The 22,720-nt window shown below is 36.5% G+C and overlaps 1 protein-coding gene across 1 annotated transcript in view; it reads right to left on the reverse strand.

The window, feature by feature from the left end:
• SAMTOR (S-adenosylmethionine sensor upstream of mTORC1) overlaps positions 1 to 17,002 on the reverse strand; it is an 83,770-nt gene extending 66,768 nt beyond the window's left edge. Inside the window, exon 1 of the mRNA XM_012736157.3 lies at positions 16,694 to 17,002. Coding sequence (XP_012591611.1) covers positions 16,694 to 16,853 — 160 coding nt within the window. The 5' untranslated portion in view covers positions 16,854 to 17,002. The remainder of the gene's footprint in view (positions 1 to 16,693) is intronic.
• Positions 17,003 to 22,720: the final 5,718 nt, after the last annotated feature.

A 22,720-nucleotide genomic window follows, 5' to 3' on the forward strand; every position in this document is an offset into this window, starting at 1 on the left:
AACATCATTTAAACTTTAAGCAAAGCTAGCTTCTCAAAATAATCTATGATTTTGGGTTCTAAAAGCCAAAAAATGTTGACTAGTGCTCAGTAAACATTCAAAACTCCTTTACTGACTTGATCAAACCACATATAAAAAAAATACATTAAAACATGATTCTAAAGATTCTTTGTTATCACTTAGTAACTAGGTCAACCAACATTTAAAACATTGTCTTATTTAAAAGGACAATACTTTATCAAAAGACAAATCAGTGGGCGAAATCTATCTAATAAGTACAATGAACACGACCTGGATGATGCACCCACTTGCAAAACCTTGACATGAGCATAACAAAAGCAATCTATGTAACCAAAACCGTATGTACCCCTGTAATATTTTGAAATAAAAAAAAAAAGACAAATCAATAACTAGAACTTTCTGAGGTCTGTATCAAAGGTCTAGTTTATACAATATAAGTAATGTTTAAGTATAAAAGTTCAATAAGAACTATGAATAATTAGCCTTTTGATTTATTTTCACATAATGGCATCTGTGAATGACTCAAAATCACTGTGATTAATAAACCATTTTCCTACCCAATTCTTACAAGCATCCTAGAAAAAATGAATGTGTCTTCAAGGAGAGGAAGAAAGGGAAGCACATGCATGCAAGGGGGAAGAAAAAAATGGGGAAGAAAATAACCAATAAGTACACACATTTCACTTTGCCCAACTACAGAGAATTCAAATATTTTTATAAAGCACAATTAAAAAATAAATGTCCTGTAGCCTAATTTGAAAGTTTATAAACATTTTATGGTCAACCTGAAAGAACTGAGAATTAGTAATCATTTGTTCCAATACACAGTTATAAAATCAATTTAAAGCTTTGCCTATTATAAAATATAAAGTCAGTGTCTTACAAAAGCTCATATTAACATGATTTCTACTTATTGTATTCCCTTTATATTCAAAATTTTTAAAACACTCATTTAGAAAAACTAATTCATAATTTTAAACACGATTGTTGCCAACTTAAGGTTCAGTATGGAAATCAACCAAATTATTCTGAATTTGGTCTCATATCAATACCATGATTACTGTATTGACTAAACTCATCTTCACAAACATGTCATAAGTAAGTAATAAACAAGAGCTGCTGCTTATAAGACAATGACATTAGGTTTATTCATTAATTTAAAAAGACAGTTCCATTGTTAATAATTTTGTGATAAACATATTACTTTGATTGCAACTATCTTTGTAAAAATAAGTATAACGAAATGAGTTAATGAGTCATCCATTTTTGCTGTTACTTAATATTCTCAAGAATAGGATTGTAACAGTTCCAAACTCAAGTAAACCAATGGAACTCAAACTATCTCTTCAGAGTTGATACTACTCTTTCTTTATGAATTAACTTCTCTCTTGCTATAAAGTATAGCAAAATTTCTTCCCTTCAAAACATAAATGAATTCATATTTTCTTCAAGAGAGTTTATCTATCTCTCACTGATCATCTTAAAACTCTCCCATATATGAATCTGCCATCATTATGGTACTTTGTCACTTATTTATACATATTGTAACCAGGTGTGATCTTCCCATTAGAAAGTATAAATTGAAAAAGACTACTTTTGATTTATAACTTATATGAATTACAGAAGTTAATCATGGTGCCCAGCTAATAGGGGATAATTGTAACCACACTAAAAAAATACAGAAAACATCAACATTGTAAACAAATCAAATTCGTTGCTAAAGTAAAGCTATCAACTACAGTTGATAGCTGTCAATGGGTAGTAGTGACTCAAAATCAGATTTTGAATACTTCAAAATTGTTACTCTTCTCAAAACAAGAGTTAACAAGGTTTTTTTTTGTTGTTGTTGTTGTTCTTTTTTTTTTTTTTTAAGAGATAGTGTCTTGCTGTGTCACCCAAGCTGGAGAGCAGAGGCCTCATCATTGACCACTGTAACCTAGAACTTCTGAGTGTAAGCGATACTCCCACCTCAGCCTCCGAAGTAGCTAGGGCTACAGGAACGTGCAACCATACTCAGTTAAAACAGTTACAAGGTTTAGAAAAGTAATAGATTCAAAGTCATTTTTTTAGAAATTCACTTTTAAAACTTATTAAATTTTTTTTCACTTTTCCTTATTTCCAAAAGAAAATCTTACAGCTGAAAGTCCAGTCACACCATTAATTTCTTTGATAACAGTACACAGATCTTTTTGGGAAATCTGTAAGCTCAAGGAGAAATTATTAGTAACAACAATAAACAGATAAAGAATAACTTGTATACAGAGAGACAAAGGTAAAAAAAAGAAAATTAAAAAAATATATAAAAAACATTTTTTTAAAAAAGAATAACTTGTATGTGAAAAAAATAAATAGGTGGCACTAAGGTTCATGCATTTTTACATGCCAGGATCATCTGATGTTTAGAAGCACTTATATTTTTCTCATAACTTTATTCTAATTTTCTTTTTTAAAAGATACAAAGCACAGAAGAGATTAAATATAAATCTGATGCCAATTTAATTATATTTATACACCATATAATAAGAGGTTAATATTTAAAAAGGAACTGATACAACTCAATAGCAAGAAAACAAATAATCTGATTAAAAAATAGGCAATGACATGAATAGATGTTTTTCCAACAATGACATACAAGTGACCAACAGTTATATAAAAAGGTATTCAACATCACTAATCATCAGGGAAATGCAGTGAGATATCACCTCACACCTGTTAGGATGGCTATTATAAAAAAGATTAGAGATAACAAGTGCTGGAGAGGATAAGAAAAGGGAAACCTGTATACTGTTGCTGGGTATGTAAATTAGTAAAGCCATTATGGAAATGAGAATGAGATTCTTCAAAAAGTTACACCATTAACAGAACTACCATTATGATTCAGCAATCCCACTTCTGGGTATACATCTAAAGGAAATGAACAGTATATCAAAGAGATATCTGCAATCCTATGCTCATTGCAGCATTACCCACAATAGGTAATGGAACAAAATGTCTATCAATGGATGAGAGGATAAATTATTTAAAATGTGTTATCAGTTGTAATATCTTTTTATTTCTGTTTGAGCCTATTTGGGTTCTTTCTCTTCTATTCCTGGTTAATCTTGTAAGAGGTCTATCAATTTTATCTTTTCAAAGAAACAACTTTTTGTTTCATTGATCCTTTGTATATTTTTTGTTTTCTATCTCATTTGGTTCTCCTCTGACCCTAGTTATCTCTTTTCTTCTACTGGCTTTGGGTTTGGTTTGCTCTTCCTTTTCTAGTTCCTGGAGATATGTCATTATTTGTGATCTTTTTGATGTAGACATTTAAGGCTATGAATTTTCACTTTAGGACTGCTTTTCCTGAATTCCACAGATTTTGGTAGTGTCCCCTTAGTTGTTCAGTTTGAGGAATCTTTTGATTTCCATCTTAATTTCATTATTGACCCAATTATCAGTCAGCAGCAGGTTGTTTAATTTTCATGGCTTTGTGTAGAATTGAATGTTTGTCCTGGAGTTGATTTCTGGTTACTCCACTGTGGTCTGAAAAGGTACATGGTATAAGTTCTATTTTGATTTTGTTGAGACACCTTCTATGGCTTAAGATATGATCAATCTTGGAGAATGTTCCATGTGCTGATTAGAAGAATGTATATTCGATAGTTTTGGGGGTAAAATGTTCTATAAATGTCTGTTAGACCAATTTGTTCTAGATTCTTGTTTATTTTCTCCTTGATCTGTCCAGTTGTGTCAACAGGGTGCTAAAGTCTCTGGCAATTAAGATACTGCTGTTTATCTCTTTGTTTAGATGTAGCAGAGTTTGCTTTATGAATATGGGTGCTCCTGTGTTAGGTGCATTAAATATTTACGATTGTTTATGTCTTCTTGTTGAATCTTATGCTCACTGCAGCATTGCTCCCTTTACCATTATATATAATGACTTTTTCTTTACTACTATTGATTTGAAGTCAAATCAATGATATGAGAATGGTTACACCTGCTTTATTTACTTAGGTTTCCAATCGCATGAAAGATTTTTTTTCCATCCCTTCACTTTGAGTTTTTATGAGTCCTTGTGGGTTAGATGTGTTCCTGGAAACAGGAGATACTTGGGTTTTTTTCCATCCATTCAGCCAGCCTGTGTCTCTTGAGTAGAGCATTCAGACTATTCACCTTGATTGACAGAATTGACTTTAGCTGCTGTTCTGTTCATTCTGTTGGGTAGTACCTTATTGCTTTGTTTTACCTCCTGTGTTATTGTTTTTTAAGAGCTCTTGGCTTCAACTTGTGGGTAGTTTTACACTGGTGGGTGTCTACTGTGCTAATCCATGTATAAGGCAGTTCTGAGTATTTCCTGTTGAGTAGGTCTGGTCTTGACAAATTTCCTCAATGTTTGCTTGTCTGGAAAAGTCTTTATTTCTCCTTCATATATGAAACATAGTTTTGTAGGATACAGAATTCTAGGCTGGCAGTTGTTCTGTTTAAGAAGACTGAAGGTGAAGCGTCAATCCCTTCTGGCTTATAAGATCTCAGTTGAGAAGTCTGTGGTTAGCCTGATGGGTTTTCCTTTGTAGGTTACTTGATGTTTTCAATTCATGGCTCCCAGGAGTTCTGATGACTGTGAATCTTGGAGATTGCCTTTTTGCAATGAATCTCCCATGTGTTTTGATGAGCGTCTTGTACCTGGATTTCTAAATCTCTAGCAAGACCAGGGAAGTATTCCTCAATTATTCCCTTAAATAGGTTTTCCAGCTCTTGTGACTTTTCTTCTTCACCATCTGGGATGCCTATGATTCTTATATTTGGCCACCTTACATAATCCCATTTTTCTTGTAGGCTTTGTTCATTCCTCTTAATTCTCTGTTCTTCGTTTTTGACTGAGTTTATTTGAAAGAGTTGTCTTCAAGCTCTGAGATTTTTTCTCCCTGCGGTAGTTTATTCTTAAACCTTTCCACTGTGTTTTATACTTCCTTAATGAATTTTTCATTTCCAGAAGTTCCATTTGGTTTTTTTTGTTAATATGTTGATCTCTTTTGTGAATTTTTCATTCATTTCCTGGGTTGTTTTCTTGGTTCCTTTCAGTTGGTTTTCTATTTTCTCTTGGATTTCACTGAGCCTCCTTATAATCCATACTTGGAATTCTTTATCTGCCATTCAATATTTTCATTTTGGTTGGGATACATTGCTATAGAACTGGTGTCTCCTTTTGGGGGTGTAAATTCACTGATTTTTCATACTCCCAGATTTCTTTTGCTAATTCTTTCTCACCTGGGGCAGCAGTCACTTCTAATTCTTGAATCTTCTTTGTTTAGGGGCTTTTCTTTTTTTCCTCCTCCCCCCTCAATCATAAGAGAATGTCTATAGCACATGTTGAGTAAGAATCTTTGGATTTTCTTGTGGGTGCTTTGACAGGGTCATAGATACCATTAGTGTGGTTGTTTTCTCAGTTGCTGTCTGTAGGCTATAGGCATGGTGAACTATGTGTGTGGGCAGATTCCCTGTCTCTCTTTGATCAGGGAGGATGGAGATCTTTGAGACCCTTTCTCTTTCCATAGCCCTGTGGTGTTATTAATAACAGTGAGAATTATATTGGCATGCCCAGTTTAATCTCTGAGAGCAGGTGATACTTCTGGGTAAGAATCAACCATATCTTGAATGATTGAGTCAGTAAAGGGTTGTGCAAATTGACTTCCCTGTCAGTAAGTGGCGCTTGCCAGAAGAAACAAGCTGCAGTGTTGTTTTTGGTGGGTGGAGCCCTGGAACTTCCAGGTGAGTCCACCACAGCAGAGTGGGGTTGAGAAGTGAGGCTGGGTGAGTCTGGGTTGGGTGACCCTGCCCTGAGGCTCCACAAAAGCTGGTACGGTAGCTGTTTCAGCAATGGTCAAAGGTCTGCATCCAGCCTTCTGAGGAAAGCCATCAGGGAGGGGCTAAGATGGCCCCACCTAGCCAGAAGGTCTGCTTGTGAAGGTAGGGGACGTCTGAGATCCATAATCTGGCTGTCTGGGGCAGGTTTCACTCTTCTCCCATCCTCTGGTGTCTCCTTCTGGTGTCTGCTGGCAGGCAAGATCTCAAACCAGCTGAGTTCCCCAGCAATAGCACTGCTGCAGGCTGAGAGCCTTCCACATCCAGGATCCCGACTTGGGCTGACAGCATGGTTTTCTTGTGGGGAGAGGAGTGTTCCCTGAGTGGACTGTGGTTAGGACCCATACTGTGCTCTCTTTTGAGTTCTGCCCAAACAGGCTGCCTTGCCTCCTGGGATTATTTCACAAATCTCCCTTCTGTGCCCCCAAGCAATACCTTCGAGTCCTGAGGGTATGCTAACTGGCCTGTAAGCCTGTTCCTGGGTCCCCGAAGATCAATCCTTGACTGTGGCAGGGAGAAGCATGCTGGTCCCAAGTTGCCTATGAGGTGCTCAAGCAGGTTTGATGTCCCTCTGCTCTGGGGTATACCATGCTCTGGTGGAGAAGATGGGCAAGCAGCACCAGGGAGGGCTGGCGAGCAGGGAGCTCACAGTCCGGACACCCCTTAGTCCTCTACAGGTCTTTAAGAAGAAAGGTTTGAGCCTCACTCTCTGTGGAAACCCCAGCAGAGGGGAAGCAGCAGCTTCTGAGAGCCCCAGTTCAATCATCTATCTAGTGTCGCAGGGAAGAGGCATGGGAGAAAAAGAGTCTGAATAGAAGAAAGCTAGCACTCTGTTCATCTCTATCCCTCTCTCCAGAAGGCAGCCTGCCTGGAATGTCCAGGCTCTGGGGTCATGCAGATCACTCAGGACCCACTGGTACCCTGTGGCTCCTGCAGTCTGGACCAGAGTTGGGAAATGTTTCTGTGGGAATGAGCAAGGCAAAAACTGAGGGGCTGAAGCCCAGTAGGGAGGAGAAAGGTGCACAGTGAGTAGAGAAGTTATATGGTGCCTGCTGTCTCAGCTTGGGTCTGTGGTGAGGGGACAGCCTGATAGCCTGGTGCTTTATCTTCAAGGAGCTCCCAGTTCACTGGTGGCAGTAGCTTTTGGACTCATGAGGGCAGAAAGGCTCTCTCTCCAGCTTGGGAGCCTGCTGACTTCCAGAGATGTGAGGGACTGAGAAACAAACCACTCCATCTACCCTTTTCACTGGACTCCAACCCTCTCACAGGATGACCTCTACTGATACCTTGCTCCTTCTTGTCATGCTCTTAACCACTCCTCAAATTCTTCCCATAAAATCTCTTGTAAGTTCTGGCACTTTCCCCTTGGAATTACACTGGATCTATGATTGTTTTTTCTTTTTTCTTTTTCATCTAAAACTTTTCCTTCTTTCTGAGACAATCTAGCAGCTGGTTCAGCCATTTTGTCCATAATTTGACAGTTTAGCCTGTGAATTGATATCAAAGATTAACAAAGCACTATTTTAGTTCTGCTGTATAATGTAAAAGAAAATATATCATATTGTTCTATGTATATAAAACTCTAAAAAATGGAGATAAATCTACAGTGACAAAAGATCAGTGGAACTGAAAGTAGAGAGAGAGACTGACTGCAAAGGAGTATAAGAAAATTTTGGGGGTGATAGAAATATTCTATACCTTATTATGATAATTATAGATACATACATCTGTCAAAATTCATGGAATTATATACTTTAAATGGATGCAATTGTATTACACATGAATAATACCTCAATAAATTTAATTTTTAAAAATGACATGCCATGAGCATAGTATGTTTTACAAGATAAAAATTATATTTCATTAAATTTGAGGGCCATCAAAGTGTCTTTAAAAAGATTTGAGCACTACAAACAAGTCTTGAACTTTTAGAAATTAAGAACAATTTATTTGATTTTGAGTTAGGCATATTGCCAAATATGGGCGTGATGCATTATCTATAAATGACCAGATTTTCAAATTCAAGTTTAAAGAACATTTAAAAGTCATTTCCTCTAACTTGAAATAAGTAGAGAATTCCTGACTAAGTAGAAACACGTTAAGCTGCCTTTCTACAATGTTAAAACAAAATGTTCAGGATCAGATTGGCTCACATAGTTAAACCACAGACTACTCTTCTTAGCATTCTTGAGCACCTGATAGTGACACACATAAAAGTGGGGTAAATGACATCCAAGGTGTTTGGTGATGAAGCAGTTCCTGAGAACCAAAACAGGTAACCTTTTGAAAACAAAAAATTTGAAAACTTGCATCTTACACCCAACATGTTATGAATAGTCATTTCTCTAATGAGGAGGGAAAACTCCAATATTCTAATGTGCTAAAAAGGCTGGACTTTTCATATTAAAAAATCAGAAACATAAGCAGAACCCCCCCCCCCAAAGGAACAGTTATTCTAATACTGGAGAAGAAAGAGAAGACTATAAAACAGTATGGGTTCTAGGAGCCATCCAATGTTATAGTCCTTAAATGCATCAAGGCAGTACAGGTATAACTACAACTCTTACTATTTTTTAATTTATATATTTAACAAAATTAATGCTTCCCATGTGCCAAATATTGTTTTAGGTACTTTACAAATATTAACTCATTTAAGTTTAATACCCACTGAGGCACATCTTTTACTGTGTAGATAAGGAAGTTGAAGGAGACAGATTAAGTAACTTTTTCAAGGTTACGCCACAAACCTGGCAGTCAAATGTCAAAGTCATGCTCTTAACCACTAACTTGCCTCTCTTCATGAGTTGTTAATTCATGCATTTTTATGGATATGATAAAAAGTTTGCACTACATCAGCTCCACTAACCACAAACAAATAGCCTTTTGTTGGTCAAATGCAGTTATTTAGTCTCTGCAACTGCATTATTTGTTAGATTTCTGGCAGTGGTTCCCAACTCTGGCTGCCAAATCTGGCTGCACATTGGAATCACCCGGAAGTTTCATTTAATTGGCCAGGAGTGGCAAATGGTCATTTATTCTAACACTCCCCAAAGGAATCCACTGTGCAGCTACGGCTCAATACCAGTGGTCTATGGTGAGGTTGTGAACTCCAATACCTGGTGAAATAATACAGGGAGTAGTAAGGCTTCTGACAACCTGAAGAGTCCAATTTAACCAAAAAACAAAATGCATGGATTAAACTTAGTATCTAAAAATAATCTGGCTCATGGTGTATCTTCTGTTGGAGCAGCCTCTTATTATAAATATATTTATGATAAAAAATACTTAATCCAAAATGCAAACGTCTTTGAATACATCCTATAATAAAGATGAAAAGAATCTAAAAAAGTCAGAACCAATTGTCAACATCTGTTAATCTGTTGTGAAAGTTAACTTTATAAATGTGTGTATAGTAGATTACTTGATTAGTATAACTTTGAATTTTCAAATAAAAGGACTTATGAAAAGTATTCTGGAACTTTATAAGTTTGTAACTTACAACTTCATAAGTAGAGAAATTTCTATATAAATGGGAATAGGGAAGACTCATATGGGCCTCCTGAAGGTATGGGGATTAGCCATGTATTATAAAATAACCTCAGCAATGGGCTTTATTATTATCTGCCCTTAAGGCACAATAAATCAGTATAGTTTAGATCAGTGGTTCTCAGATGTTAGATTTTTGCAACCAGCACAAACCTCACCTCCTAAATTTAAGAGACTGATATTGGGATTGCAAAATTTTTATCTTTGAAGTTAGAGTATATAAGTAAATATACACAAATACATAGAGCTATTACCATCTTTTACTACCAACACACACAGATACACACATTACATTCTTTAAAATATTAGTTTTCATTTTTAGTTCATTTTAATTTTCTTATTAGTTCTTACTTTTCTGTAGACAAAACTTTTTATAAAAAAAATCTTGGGCTAATATGTAGGAACCTATGCATAGGTAAGGGGGAGAGTAATAGATAATTCATTGTATACAATAAAAGAAGGCAAGTTCATTCAATAAACATTTATCAAATATTAGTTAAGAACAGGTACCATACAACATTTATATTCTCTACTGTTTCTAGTTTTACTTATAGAAAAACAGAATGATGTTCACAATAACTTGGATCATTTTAAAAAGGGTAAAATTAATCTAATATACTCAATTTAAGACAGCATAAATTTATTAGAAAAGATTTGTATCTAATAGTTAAAAACAAAAAGAATATAAAAAGGTTAAACTCAACTATCTGAAATTATTTATATTATCTTCTTTTCTGTATGTGCCTTAAATCTACAAGGTATGGTGGTAGGTACAAAGGATACAGAGATAAAAGGCAGAGTTTTACCTAAGGAACTAAGTTTAGTAGGAAAGACTGTAAGTGAACTAGTAAGTGATAAATACTATAAAGGTCAGCACACTTGTGCTACGAAAGTATAAGTGGCACTTATGCAGAAGTATTTATGCAGGATTCTGTGCTAGTTTTTTTATACAATTGTGTTTGTGGGAGGGGATTGTGACGATTAATAAAACACAGATCTTTGTTTCAGGAGTTTACATTCTAATAAACTGGCCTAAAGGGTCATTTCAAAAGAGGTCTAAAGATCTCTGACTCTAAGCCATAATACTTCATAATCTAAATTTTAAATGATCCAAATCATTATACTAGTGAACTTTCTGTATAGCACTACTTCTAATATAAAGATGAACAATTTATAAAATGTTTACTTGAATTGGTGGGGTGAGTGTGGAATGGTGTCCAGGAGCCATCCGATTCTTAATGTTCCTTGAAGACAGAAAGACAAAATAGCTACAGCTAACACCTCTATTGTTACTTATGTTACTCAAAGAAGGTAAGAATGCTGCTGCTTTGGTAATTAGCAAGGACTAATAAAAACAGGAGCTCCAAAAGTACTATTTGATCATAAAATAGGAAATTCTCAACTGTCAATTACTAAATCTTAAGCAACGTAGATCGCTCTTGTAGATAGAGATGCATGACCCTAATTTATTTTAATTATACATGGTAAATAATCTTTAGGTCTCTGACAAAAGAGGTGTTTCCAAGCACTGGATTTTTCAAAATTAAGAAAATTAGTGCAAGAAGTGATTATAGCAGGGACTATGTAACAAAGTTGAATTATTTAGATAGTAATCTTAGATACACTATTTCCTTTATAGAAATGGCAACAAATATAAACCTAACATAAAAATAATATGAATCAAAAATATCAATGGAGAAATTTAAATACAAACTTCTTATACTCGTATTGTACCTTAAAACAAGTAACTTTACACAATGATATAGAAAGAATACTTACTATTGAAAAACCATTAACTTATTTAGTTATCTCAACTCATGCTTCACTTCTGTATACTGTACTTTATTTTTATAGAAATAAAGCATTTCATAGGTACATACGAGTAAGGAATGAGTATGAAAAACACTTAGAGCTCCCAACACAAGCACATTCTTTAGCATCAAGGTACCCTGCTTTTCTCTGCAACAGAAAAGACCTGAGTTCAGTGTTTTTTTCAAAAAGTGGTCCCCAAATCACCTGCATTAGAATCACATACATGATTAAATATGCAGATTCCTGGGCCTTCATCTCAGAACCACTGAACTGCTTGCTAGTGGCCTAAGAATCAGCATTTTTAAAAGTTCATCAAAAGATTCTGGAGCACACTAAAGTTTAAGAACCACTGCCTTGGATGCTTTAAAGCTGCAAACATGATATACATATTAAAACAAAAACACTGCACCTAAGCCAACAGGTGGAATCCTTCAAAATCAAAGTAAATCAATCCTCTCTTAAATGTTACAATAAATATAACTTTATCTTTTGTTGAGGATTTTAGGTTGTCATTATGAATACCTTTGCTCTACTATAAATGAAGCACAAATGGCAGCAGGTGCAGTTCCACTACTGTGTTAGCACCCAGCACAGAAGCTCAGTCCCTGGGAGAATTCCTTATGCTCTGTAATGGCTCCACTTTCTCCTTGAACCCCTACCTACTGGTGTCTTCCAAGGATCTGTCATCAGTTATGCATTACCATAATTGCACTGGTAGTTCACCTGCCCTCAAAGCTTCAACCTCCACATAGAGCACTTCCAATCCTAATCTTCCAAAGGATATATTCCAAACCAAAGCATTACCACCATCGCTACAACAAGCCAACCTGCCTGTGCACGCTGTTCTTGCTCCCACCCCTACTCAAACACACATTTCCAAACTGGATGCTAATGGCTACTCACAACTGTTAACCTTTGTAACACCATTTGTTTTCTGGACATAGTCTACAGAACCAACCTATCCTGTGTTCTCCTCTTCATTTTCAGAATCAGTAATCTGTCTTATTTATTTTAACTACTTTTTAAATATTACTGGCTGGCACGATGGTAGTGGATTATCAGAACTTATTAACATTAGTGTCACTAAAGTTGGTATTCAACCCATTGCTAAATTTGGCTAAAAAATAAATATTATCATTGCTACTAATATTGATTTTTTAATGTCGGAAATTATAATAAAGATCACCGATAATTCCATGACTTTGAGAATACAGTTAGCAGTTTAGTATGTATTTTTATTTTTCTGTGATTGATTTATAAATTGCATGGGTTTCTGTGATAAACTGTTCTAATCTGTTTTGGCATATAGAATAAGTAAATTCAGGGACTGAATAAATTGATCAATTTCCTAAAGTAAAAATAAGATAGGTTAAAAAATCAATACTAAATGGAAAGAAGATTGTACTTTTACTCCTGACAGCTGCAGCCTTTTACATTTTGTTGGAATTTTACATGAATAAGTTTGGAAAAAGAAATGCCAAGCATAAAAGTAATCATTATAGGAATGGGTTCATGTGAATAAAATTATGGGAAAAAAGCACACAAAGAGAATGGAAAATACACATGGCTCTATTTCAAGTCTCAATTTGATATGTATTTATCAGGCGCATCTGATTAAACAATGAAGTCCTTGTTTGAAAAGCAAAACTAGCTGTTTCTTATTAAAAAGCTGTCTACAAGTCTTATGATATATTTAAAACATTTTTGGTTTATATGGAGGTCAAATTTTTAAAATTCTGTATAGCAAAAACAGGAACACCTATATGTGCTATTTCCATTTATACAACTTCAATTTAAAAGACTATCTCTTAACTATAAATGGCTGATGCCAGAAATACCCCTTACTCATCACCAATACTAGGCACCTCCCTATCATTTCCTTTCAGTAACTACTTCAGATACCAGTACTGTCTGGAACACTGACCTGTATCTCCAATTCTCACTTTACCCTTATATAAATTGGCACAAAACCTCTTAAGTGGTAAAACAGGACAGTCAGTAAAATGGAGAGGCAAAAAGTGGTTATCAAAAACAGTGCATTAAACTTATCTGCTAGTCTTTGCAAGCCTAACCACCACCCATGTCCAAGCCTGCTCATCACCATCAACAAGAATCAGTTGGACAAATGGATTAGGGAACAGTGAAGAGAAATTTTTCCCTACCACTGCAGAAAAATCTCATTTTCATTATTATCCCTGTTTCCAATTCCACTACCAAAGATAAGAGAAGGGAAAATTCTATTCTCCAACCCTGTACTCATTATCTAGTTCTCAGCCTGGTCTTTATTATCAATGACTATTTTGCTTCCTTTATTATTATTTTTTTATTTTTTTAAATTCCAGCATATTATGGGGGTACAAATGTTTAGGTTACATACATTGCCTTTGCCCCACCTGAGTCAGAGCTTAAAGTGTATCCATCCCCTAGATGGTGTACATTGCACCCATTAGGTGTGAATATACCCAGCCCTTCCTCCCCACCTCCCATCTGCCCGACACCTGATTAATGTTATTACTATATGTGCCCTTAAGTGTTGATCAGTTAAAAACAATTTGATGGTGAGTGCATGTGGTACTTGTTTTTCCATTCCTGTGATACTTCACTTAGAATGAGTTCCAGCTCTATACAGGATAATATAAGAGGGGCTATATCACCATTATTTCCTTCTCTGCCATCTCTTCCCCCAAAACCACACCTCACATAGCCCCAACTTAGCTAATCATTTCCATCCAATGGATCACTCATTCCTATCAATTTCTATCCTTTTCCCTAATGCAAGTCCTTGGGCCACTTCCTGCTTCTCATTTTCCCTTCTATTCTAATATTTGGAGTCACCAATATTAGGTTTGGAATGGGGGGAATCTATTACTCCCATCAAATATATATAGTGTTAATAATGAACTGCTCAAACTTCAAGCAACTTACTTTAATTTGGGGGGGGACCCCTCACATATAAAATGAAGGAGATTAGATCACCACTCCAAAATCTGACAAATTTCCATGTCTTAATGACAGGGATCTAAAACTGTAGATCTGAGATGGAATGCAAGAATTTTCCAAAAAGCAACCAGATGAGTCTGCTGATCAGCCATGCTTGGGAATCTTTGCTAAATGATTCCCTCTAGTCTAATATTCCAAGATTCTAAGCTGGAATTTTCACGGCATTTTCTGGTAGGAAAACTGTTATACAAGGAGTAGTTTCCATAGTTATCAGTACTATAGTTTAGGTATGTTACTGATTAAATGGGCCTTTGTAGGGTGATCTACCACCTAAACACCATTTCTATTATGACAGCTGATTTGCAAATGAACTTATAAAATATGTTTACAGACTGGAAACTATCAGTATTACAATACTAAGTCTCCAAAATAAAACACTAAAAATTATTTCTTTGGGATTATTATGTGCACAGACTTATTCACAGATGGATTTTTTACAATTAATATTTGGCCTATATAACAGAAATAAAGGTAGAAAGAGCATGCTCATTAGGATCATTTATTTTGCTAGTTCAATGACAGGGCTTTGTATATCATTGGAGCAAAGCCTAGAGAAGTCTAGATCATTGGTGGAATTTAGGGTATTAAAATGCCTAAAGAACAGTCTCATTCAAATGTTTTAGACTGCCAGGACCATACCTAACCAGAAGCATACTAGATCATTCACTTACGAACTTCACGAATCTATTCCTAGCAACTTCCAACTACAATTCTCATTAGAAACAAGTGTTTCTGGTTAATATTTGGGCTTAAAGACATGTTTAAACATGTGGGAACTAAGCAAGGATAAACAGCACTTCAAGAGATGATGACACATTAGCAGTGCGCTAATTTAAGTGGAACCTATTCATTTATGAATAAAGAATGAAATTATTAAAAGGTAAAAATAGAAACTGAATTATTTGTTAGTCATTTTTTTCTTTTAAAAGATGCATTTAGTTCAATTTGTACAAAATAGCACAATAAATTGCAGTAAAGTATGTCCTCATTTCTCCAAACAACATAAAATCTACAGTGAATGCCATTATGTAAGTGCATTCTTTGAATATCAGGAATGATGCAACTGTTGCTATGGTAACTACTCATTTTATTGACAAATTGTGGGTTGAGGTTTAAAGTATTCTTTTAAAAAACAAATTTCAGCATCTTATCTATGTCTGGTAAGTCTCTTTCTATTGCTACCTACTAAACAATAACTACAAGTCATCTTTGGGGATGACTATTTAAGTAGCCTCTATTAAAAAGCTAAGCCTGAGTTACCAAAAAAAGAAACCTTTAAAGTTTGAAAAATGAAACACATCAACTACACTCAAAACAAATGACATTTAGTTTTAACTTTTTAGAGTAATTGAAAAGAGGTATAAATCAAAAGCAACATGATCTTACATGTGTCTGTTCCTTCACTGTCATAATTTTGCTTCTAATCCTGAATTATTAAGTATAAGACTAACACTAAAAGGCTGCTTACTTTTCAGCTTGCAATTAAGCTAAAAGGAAAGCCAGCTGAAAGTTATCCCCCATTTTGATACTTAGGAGAAATCTCTCCTGACTATATGAAAACACTTGAGAATTTTCGCTGTCAAAATCTTATAAAACAGCTCTGTACAAAAGCTTATATTTAAAAATACCAAAGGTAACTGTAGACTACAACTGTCACACTCCTCAGGCACAAGCAAAAGCTACTGAGGCAATTCTTCCCTTGCCTATGGTTTTCCACGGAGAGGGTTCCCACCGATGGCCGGCTTCATGGGCATCTGTGTCTTTAGGAGGCTTCAAAACTAAACAGTATTTTGAAAATTTTGCCCCTGATCTCTTCCTCATCCGCCTAAATAAACACTAAGATCAAGTATTTAAAGAATGGGGGGTGGAGGCCCTGGGTGTAGTCCATCCCCCTTTTAACAAGGTGAAGTCCAGTCAGCTTAAAAGGCCTGCTGACTTTGCAGCCCTGGAAGCCAATGCGAGGAAGCTTCGGCATGGCCGTAGGAATGTAGTACTAGGAAGGGGGACTGACACGGAAGCAAATGGAACAACAGGCTGGTCAAGCTCAAATGAGTGAGATGCAACTCAGGCTTCTTCCGTCTTTTACAAATGGATTTTAACTGTCTCCGTGTTTTACCTTCCCCTCTCTGGCAACGAGTGACCCCCCCTCTCCGCCCTCCCGCCGTGAGCGAGTATGTTTGTGTGGTGACAACAATCTCAGCACCCCGGCAGGGGACAGGGGCTTAGAGGGGTTGGGGACTCAGTTCCCCCACAGGCCCGGAACTCTACTGAAGGGCCCTAGAAGAAAAGGGGGCGGAAGGAGCTCGCCTGACGCTGACCAGGGACTGAGACCCGGCCTGGGAGAGCAGCAATTGCTGGGGGTGACGTGCAGATCCTTTAGGTTTTAATGGTGGCCTCTTTGGGGGAGGGAAGAGGTGACAAGGGGTTGGGGGCGATGAGGCCGCCCCTCCCCCTGCCTGAGCTCGCTGTTTACCTTCTCGGTACTTCTTGCGGAGCCGCCGGTGGACGCTCTTCACCACTCCGGAGAGCTTCTCCTGCTCCAGCTTCCGTTCCTGCTCCCGAGGCGGCGGAGTGCTCGGATGCCCGGCCCCCTGTCCACGAGCGGCGCTTCGGCCGCCGGCCCCCGGCTCCATATCGCAGCCGCCGCCGCCGCCGCCGCCCCTCAGGCCCCCGCAGACGCTCCCCTGACTGAGGAGGTGGGGAAGGAGGAGGCAGCAGCGGAGGCAGCAGCCGGAGGAGGCAGAGGAGCGGGACAGACAGCCTCGGAGGTGGCCCCCTCACCCAAATGCACAAGCTGATTGGTGAACTTTGGAGGGCTGGGCGGAAACGGAAAAGGCCAAGAGCCAATGGACGAAGAGCACCGGCGGCGCACCCGGTTGTTTGGTAAGGAGAGCAGCTGGAGGAGGCGGGGCTTGCGGGCCGAGGGGACTGAGGCGTTGGGAGCGCTAGGCCCGAGTGCTCCTCTCCTCTCCCCGCCCGCCCCTATTTTATGCGCATGCGCTATGGTGCGGCCTCGGAGCGCCGCTGTGAGCGACGCGCTTGCGCGTGTGAGTTTGCTTAGTTTGGGCTTTATTTACCACCCAGCTTTCTCAAGTCTTCTAGCAATTCTGCGCCCTACCTTTTATAATCTTGTGCGATGCAGCCAGGGCCTTCTACACGAGCGTCCGCTGCATCTTGTCACATGTAGGTTCCCTTTAGCTACCTGCGCCTTGAGGTAGACTTGACAGCACAGAAATTTTACACTTCGAGGGAACCAAGCACACAGGCTTTCATTGGTGCAAAGAGTGGTCTGGCTACCAAATGGTTATTTAATTCTTGGGCCAACAAGGTTTAATACCTACCTGTACTGCTGCTGCTACTGCTAAACAAAGGACTTAGAAAAATGGGGAAAGGAGAAGGGCCAAGAAAGTCAATAGGAGATGCAGGAGGACAGAGACGAAAGATGGAAAACCCACAACAGATGCCCTCAAAAACTTTTGTAGTTACCACGGTGTTATAGGCAGACTGTCCTAATGCAATGCGCGTCAGAACTCTGAGTGCCATTAAAGCCTGCTCAGGTGACCTCTCACCCTTTAATTTGGTGTGTTAGTTTTATGCCAAGTTTGCTTAAATGGATTTGGTAACCTGTTCGCCCTCCTCCACTCCTTTTCCTTCTCTTGGGAAATGTGATTGTTAACTTCTGTCTCAGAAAGCTGGAACACTACTCTCCAGAGAGATGTAGGCTCTGCATTACCTCCTGGAGTGGTACTGAGGCTGCTGGAGTGTCAGATTCAACAGGCTGAGAGCCCTTAGTTATGGTGGATTGTGGCTTTCCTTCACATTGCAGTTGGTTATATGACATTGTATGGAAATTGTTGCAATGAGAACTCTTTTGATCAATTATTTTATAAATAGGCATAAAACTTGCATTATGTAACTGCTTTATATGCTACCTGCTGAATAATGAAGTAATTGAAGAGCAAAGAATTATACATACTCCAGGACACAGGAGGAGAGGGAGGGAGGTAAGGGGAGAAAATTAGTGGAATTTGAAGGCATAAAATGTGTCTCTATCAGCACAGTGAAAAAACAAAACAAGCAGGAACATATAAATTTCAAAAGGACTCATTATAATTATGAAGAGAAATTACACAGAAGTGCATAAATTGAGAATATGGTGGTCTTATTGGGAGGAATTTCATTTGGGAAGAAATGAGAACTTGAAATACCTGTTTTGGCTCTTTTCATATTTTAATATTATATGGAAGGCAAATAAAGATGCAAGTAATTGGAGATACAATGACAGTAAAGAGAGCTTTGAATTTCACCTGTGCTGAACTGTAGCTATTTTTTTTAAATTTCAGAATACTATGGGGATACAAACATTTCAATTACATTATTTGCTTTTGTACAGTTTGAGTCAAAGTTACAAATGTGCCTATCACCAAAGTAGCATGCATTGTACTCATTAGGTGTAAATTTACCCATCCCCTCCCCCCTGCTCCTATCTACTTGCTTTTTGTTGAATTTTACTACCATATGTGCACATGGGTGTTGATGAATTAGTTCCAATTTAATAGTGAGTATATGCGGTGTTTGTTTTTCCATTCTTGCAATACTTTGATTGGAAGAATGGTTTCTAGTTTCATCCAGGTTGTTAACAAAAGGTATTAGTCCACTGTTTTTTATGGCTGCAAAGTACTCAATAGCATACATATACCCCATTTTATTAATCTACTCATGTGTTGATGGGCATTTTAAAAGGTCTTTCCTCCATATTATTAGCAAATTATTTAAGTCCTCTTTTAAGGGAAAGATATTCACTGAAAGAAATTTGGAAAATACAGAAAGGAGTAAAGAAAATAAGTCACCTGGAAACCCACCACTGAAAAAGAATAACTGTTAACATTTTTTCTTTGTTTGTATATACTAATTTCAAATGACATACTTCTTGATGACTATATGGTAATATATTGTGTGAATAGCCTACCATTTCATTAGCCAATCCTCACTTATTATATATTTACATTGTCTCCAGCTTTTCTGTACTACAAATAATGCTGTGACAAACACATTTATACACATGCGTTTGTCCATTTAATTATACATTTCATCAGACTAAATTCCTAAAAGTTAAATTCCTGAATCAAAGAGTCTATGTTTATTTCACTGTACCCTTACCAAATATAGGTATTACAATTTACAAAGTCATTAATGAGATTGTTTAAAAGATTCCAATTTTTAAGAAGTATATGTGAATGTCCTGCTGTTTCTTAACTATTCTGGTTGGTATAATATTTAACTTAAAATATTAATATAATGATAAATAAAAGGAACTTAGTTAAGACTAGTTGTCATTTGTCAAGCAAATTGAAGAGCCCTACATTTTTAATTTGTTTTTTAACTTTTCACTTTCTTGAGAAGCAACTCAAGGAATAGAAATTGGATAGCCAGATCTGGGACATAGGTCAGCATGTCCTGAGAAACACCAATATTAAGTTTTCCTAAGAGTATTTTTGCAACTAGCATAAAAGGAAGTTTCTAACAACTTTCCTCCATTGTGATTAGTAATATTGGAAAAAGTGTTCTGTCTTTTAAGGTTGCAGAGGAATGGTAATGAAATTTTCCATCTAAGGGAGATAACTGTCCCAGTTGCTAGTAAAATGGATTCACTGAAGAAAGTAGGTTTGATACCACATTCAAGAGCATATCCTATGCCCAGGAAAACATCAGCACCATTCCCTTCATGTTACAGGTTTTTATTTACTGTAAATATATTGTTTTTAAAAATTCTCTCATTATTATTTTAAATGTCTGTTAGGGAAAGAGGATGTTGGAATAAAACACTATTCACTCAACAGGACAAACCAGTCTGGGAAGAAGAGGCAATTTCTAGTGACTGCTCTAAACTCCTGATAAGTAAATTTCTCGTCCTCATTCTTTGCCCTACCTGACCAGCTTTTGTACCATCCCCCATTCACATTTGGTGTGTCATACCAAGCTTCCTGTGTCAAAGAACCATTCAATTTAGGAAAAGTGTTTTTGTTGAGAAAAGTATCTTCTTATCTTTGCTTACAGTTATACTCTTTAAGAGGAAAACAAATGCCCACGGACAATGTAAAGAGTCAACATATTATAATAATAAAATATGTTCTATTCTCAGTGGGAGTTTAAAATATTTTAATTGGTGACAAAAAGTAAACTTTTAAAATCCATATCAAAATCTGGGATGTGGCACTGAGTTAACCAATAGGTTCTGGATGCACATTACAAAAGTGTTATACATTTCATTCTGTCTTTATTGAGCATTTCTGTGGAAGAAAAAAAGACTAAATAGTAGAAATTGAGGTTCTTTGAATTATCTAAAGCATTATTTATTTATTTATATTCTTCAGTGATTTTTGATATTATTTTACTTTGGCCTTGTCATTGATATCCTAAAAACAATTAGGTTTTAATGGTGTTTAATAGAAGTGTTAATTTTTAGCATATGTTTATAAAACATAAAAAAATATTAAATTTATGTATAAAACAATGATATACATCAATAGTGTAAAAAGACATGATCAACCTCCTTATTATGGAAGATAGAGGTATATTCCAAGCCAGACAACTATTTAGAAATAGAGTTTTTAAGAAATTCAATTAAAATGAGGAGTGGAAAAGTAAAATCTATATTATTTTGAAAATACCTATTATTTGTATAATTCTTACTCGTGAATATAAAAATACCCCTCAAGTTCAATTACTTTGTTCTATTAATTCAAAAATTTTAAATGTAAATATATTATCATTAATTGGGCATATTATAGAGAAACTGTTAAAAAAGCCTTTTGTTTTTCATATTTAAAATCATACAAACTTTTTTTGGAAAATACATTTAATGTTTTGTTAGAAACAAACATAGTGGAGAACTAACAAGAAAAGAAATTTTTAGTTATATATTTTTATTCATTATGGCAGATTACAACTTTAAAACCCTTCTATTTATTAAAAATAAGATTTTGGGTGGGTGTGTTGGTTCATGCCTGTAATCTCAGTACTTTGGGAGGCCGAGGTAGGAGGATCAGTTGAGGCCAGGAGTTTGAGACCGGGCTGGACAACATAGTGAAACTCTGACTTTGTCATGAATGAATGAATGTATGAATGAATGGGCGTGGCATGGTGGTACACATCGGTAACCTCAGCTACTTGGGAGACTGAGGGGGAAAGGATCTCCTGAGCCCAGGAGTTTGAGGTTATAATGAGCCATGATCATGCCTCTGTACTCCAGCCTGAGCAACAGAGTGATATCCTGTCTCTAAAAAAATAAATAAATAAGATTATTTTCTTTGAAGACTTATGTTTTTAACAACTATTCCATTGTCTCTTTTGCAATTCTTAATACATTTGCCAACGTGAAAGATATTTTAAAATAACACATGATTAGTGGTGTTTTCAGAGCTAATATACAGAATAGTGTTGAGACTAGTAATAACTACAGCAAGTGACAACCATCAATTAATGCCTAACTTCAAATACAACTATAAAATTTCTACTGTTTTCATGATATACTAATTAATGAAAGATTTAATAATCATAATGTAGGAATTATGTAGGGCTAATGTAAGAATTGATTTACATAAAAAAGCGTAATAGATTATGTGCTTATAATGAAGTGTAGGACTCAGATTTTTCTGTGAGTTTCTGGATTCCAGCTTTGCATTAACCACCATTGCAAGGTAATTGATTTCTCTGAGCATTTTCTTTCCTCTGTCAAATGTAAAATGAAGAAGTTGGATTTGACTGGTGTTTTGCAATTTTTTTTTTTTTTTTTTTTTACTGTGTGTCAAGTAAGAAATACATTTTACATTGGAGCTCAGGATACTTAGACATCTACATAAACATTTATAAATCTATACACACATATATGATGAGGTCAAAAATTTCACCAAACAATACTTACCTTCATTAAGTGCAAGGCATAGTGGTATTTTCAATTCTATTTTAGTTTTTAAAACTATAGAACACACTACATTGATTTATGGCCTTCTGATGAACCATGGCCTAAAATTTAGAAAATACTGGCAATTTGAAACATTCTGTTCAGTCTCCAAACCGCAATAATTCTGTGACTCACTGATTTTAAGAAAGCTTTGTGAGATGTACCTTGCCAAGTTGAGCCTACTCAGTTCCTTTTGAACATCATTTTTATGCTTGGGGGATTTCCTACATCCTGAATGTAGTCTCAGATGAGTGACCTAGGCTCCACTAATCATAGTCTCTGAGTGAAGTGTTTATTTGGAAGAGAGTAAAATGATGAAGCAGAAGCTCTAGGGAATCTTTTGGTCTGTTCAGAGAGAGTGTGGTGGTGTAGATCTTTTAGGATTACAGTGACCGAGGTTCTATCTTCCCTTGTCCAGCATTTGCTCTGTTAGCTGAATAACAGGCGCCATATATCTTCCCCCAATTAGTTGCTGGGTCTGACTTAGGTGGTAATCTGGGATAGGTAGTCCCCAGCTCTGCCTCTCTGGTCCTTCTG

This window comes from Microcebus murinus, chromosome 9 (genome assembly GCF_040939455.1).
Source record: "Microcebus murinus isolate Inina chromosome 9, M.murinus_Inina_mat1.0, whole genome shotgun sequence".
Classification (NCBI taxonomy): domain Eukaryota; kingdom Metazoa; phylum Chordata; class Mammalia; order Primates; family Cheirogaleidae; genus Microcebus; species Microcebus murinus.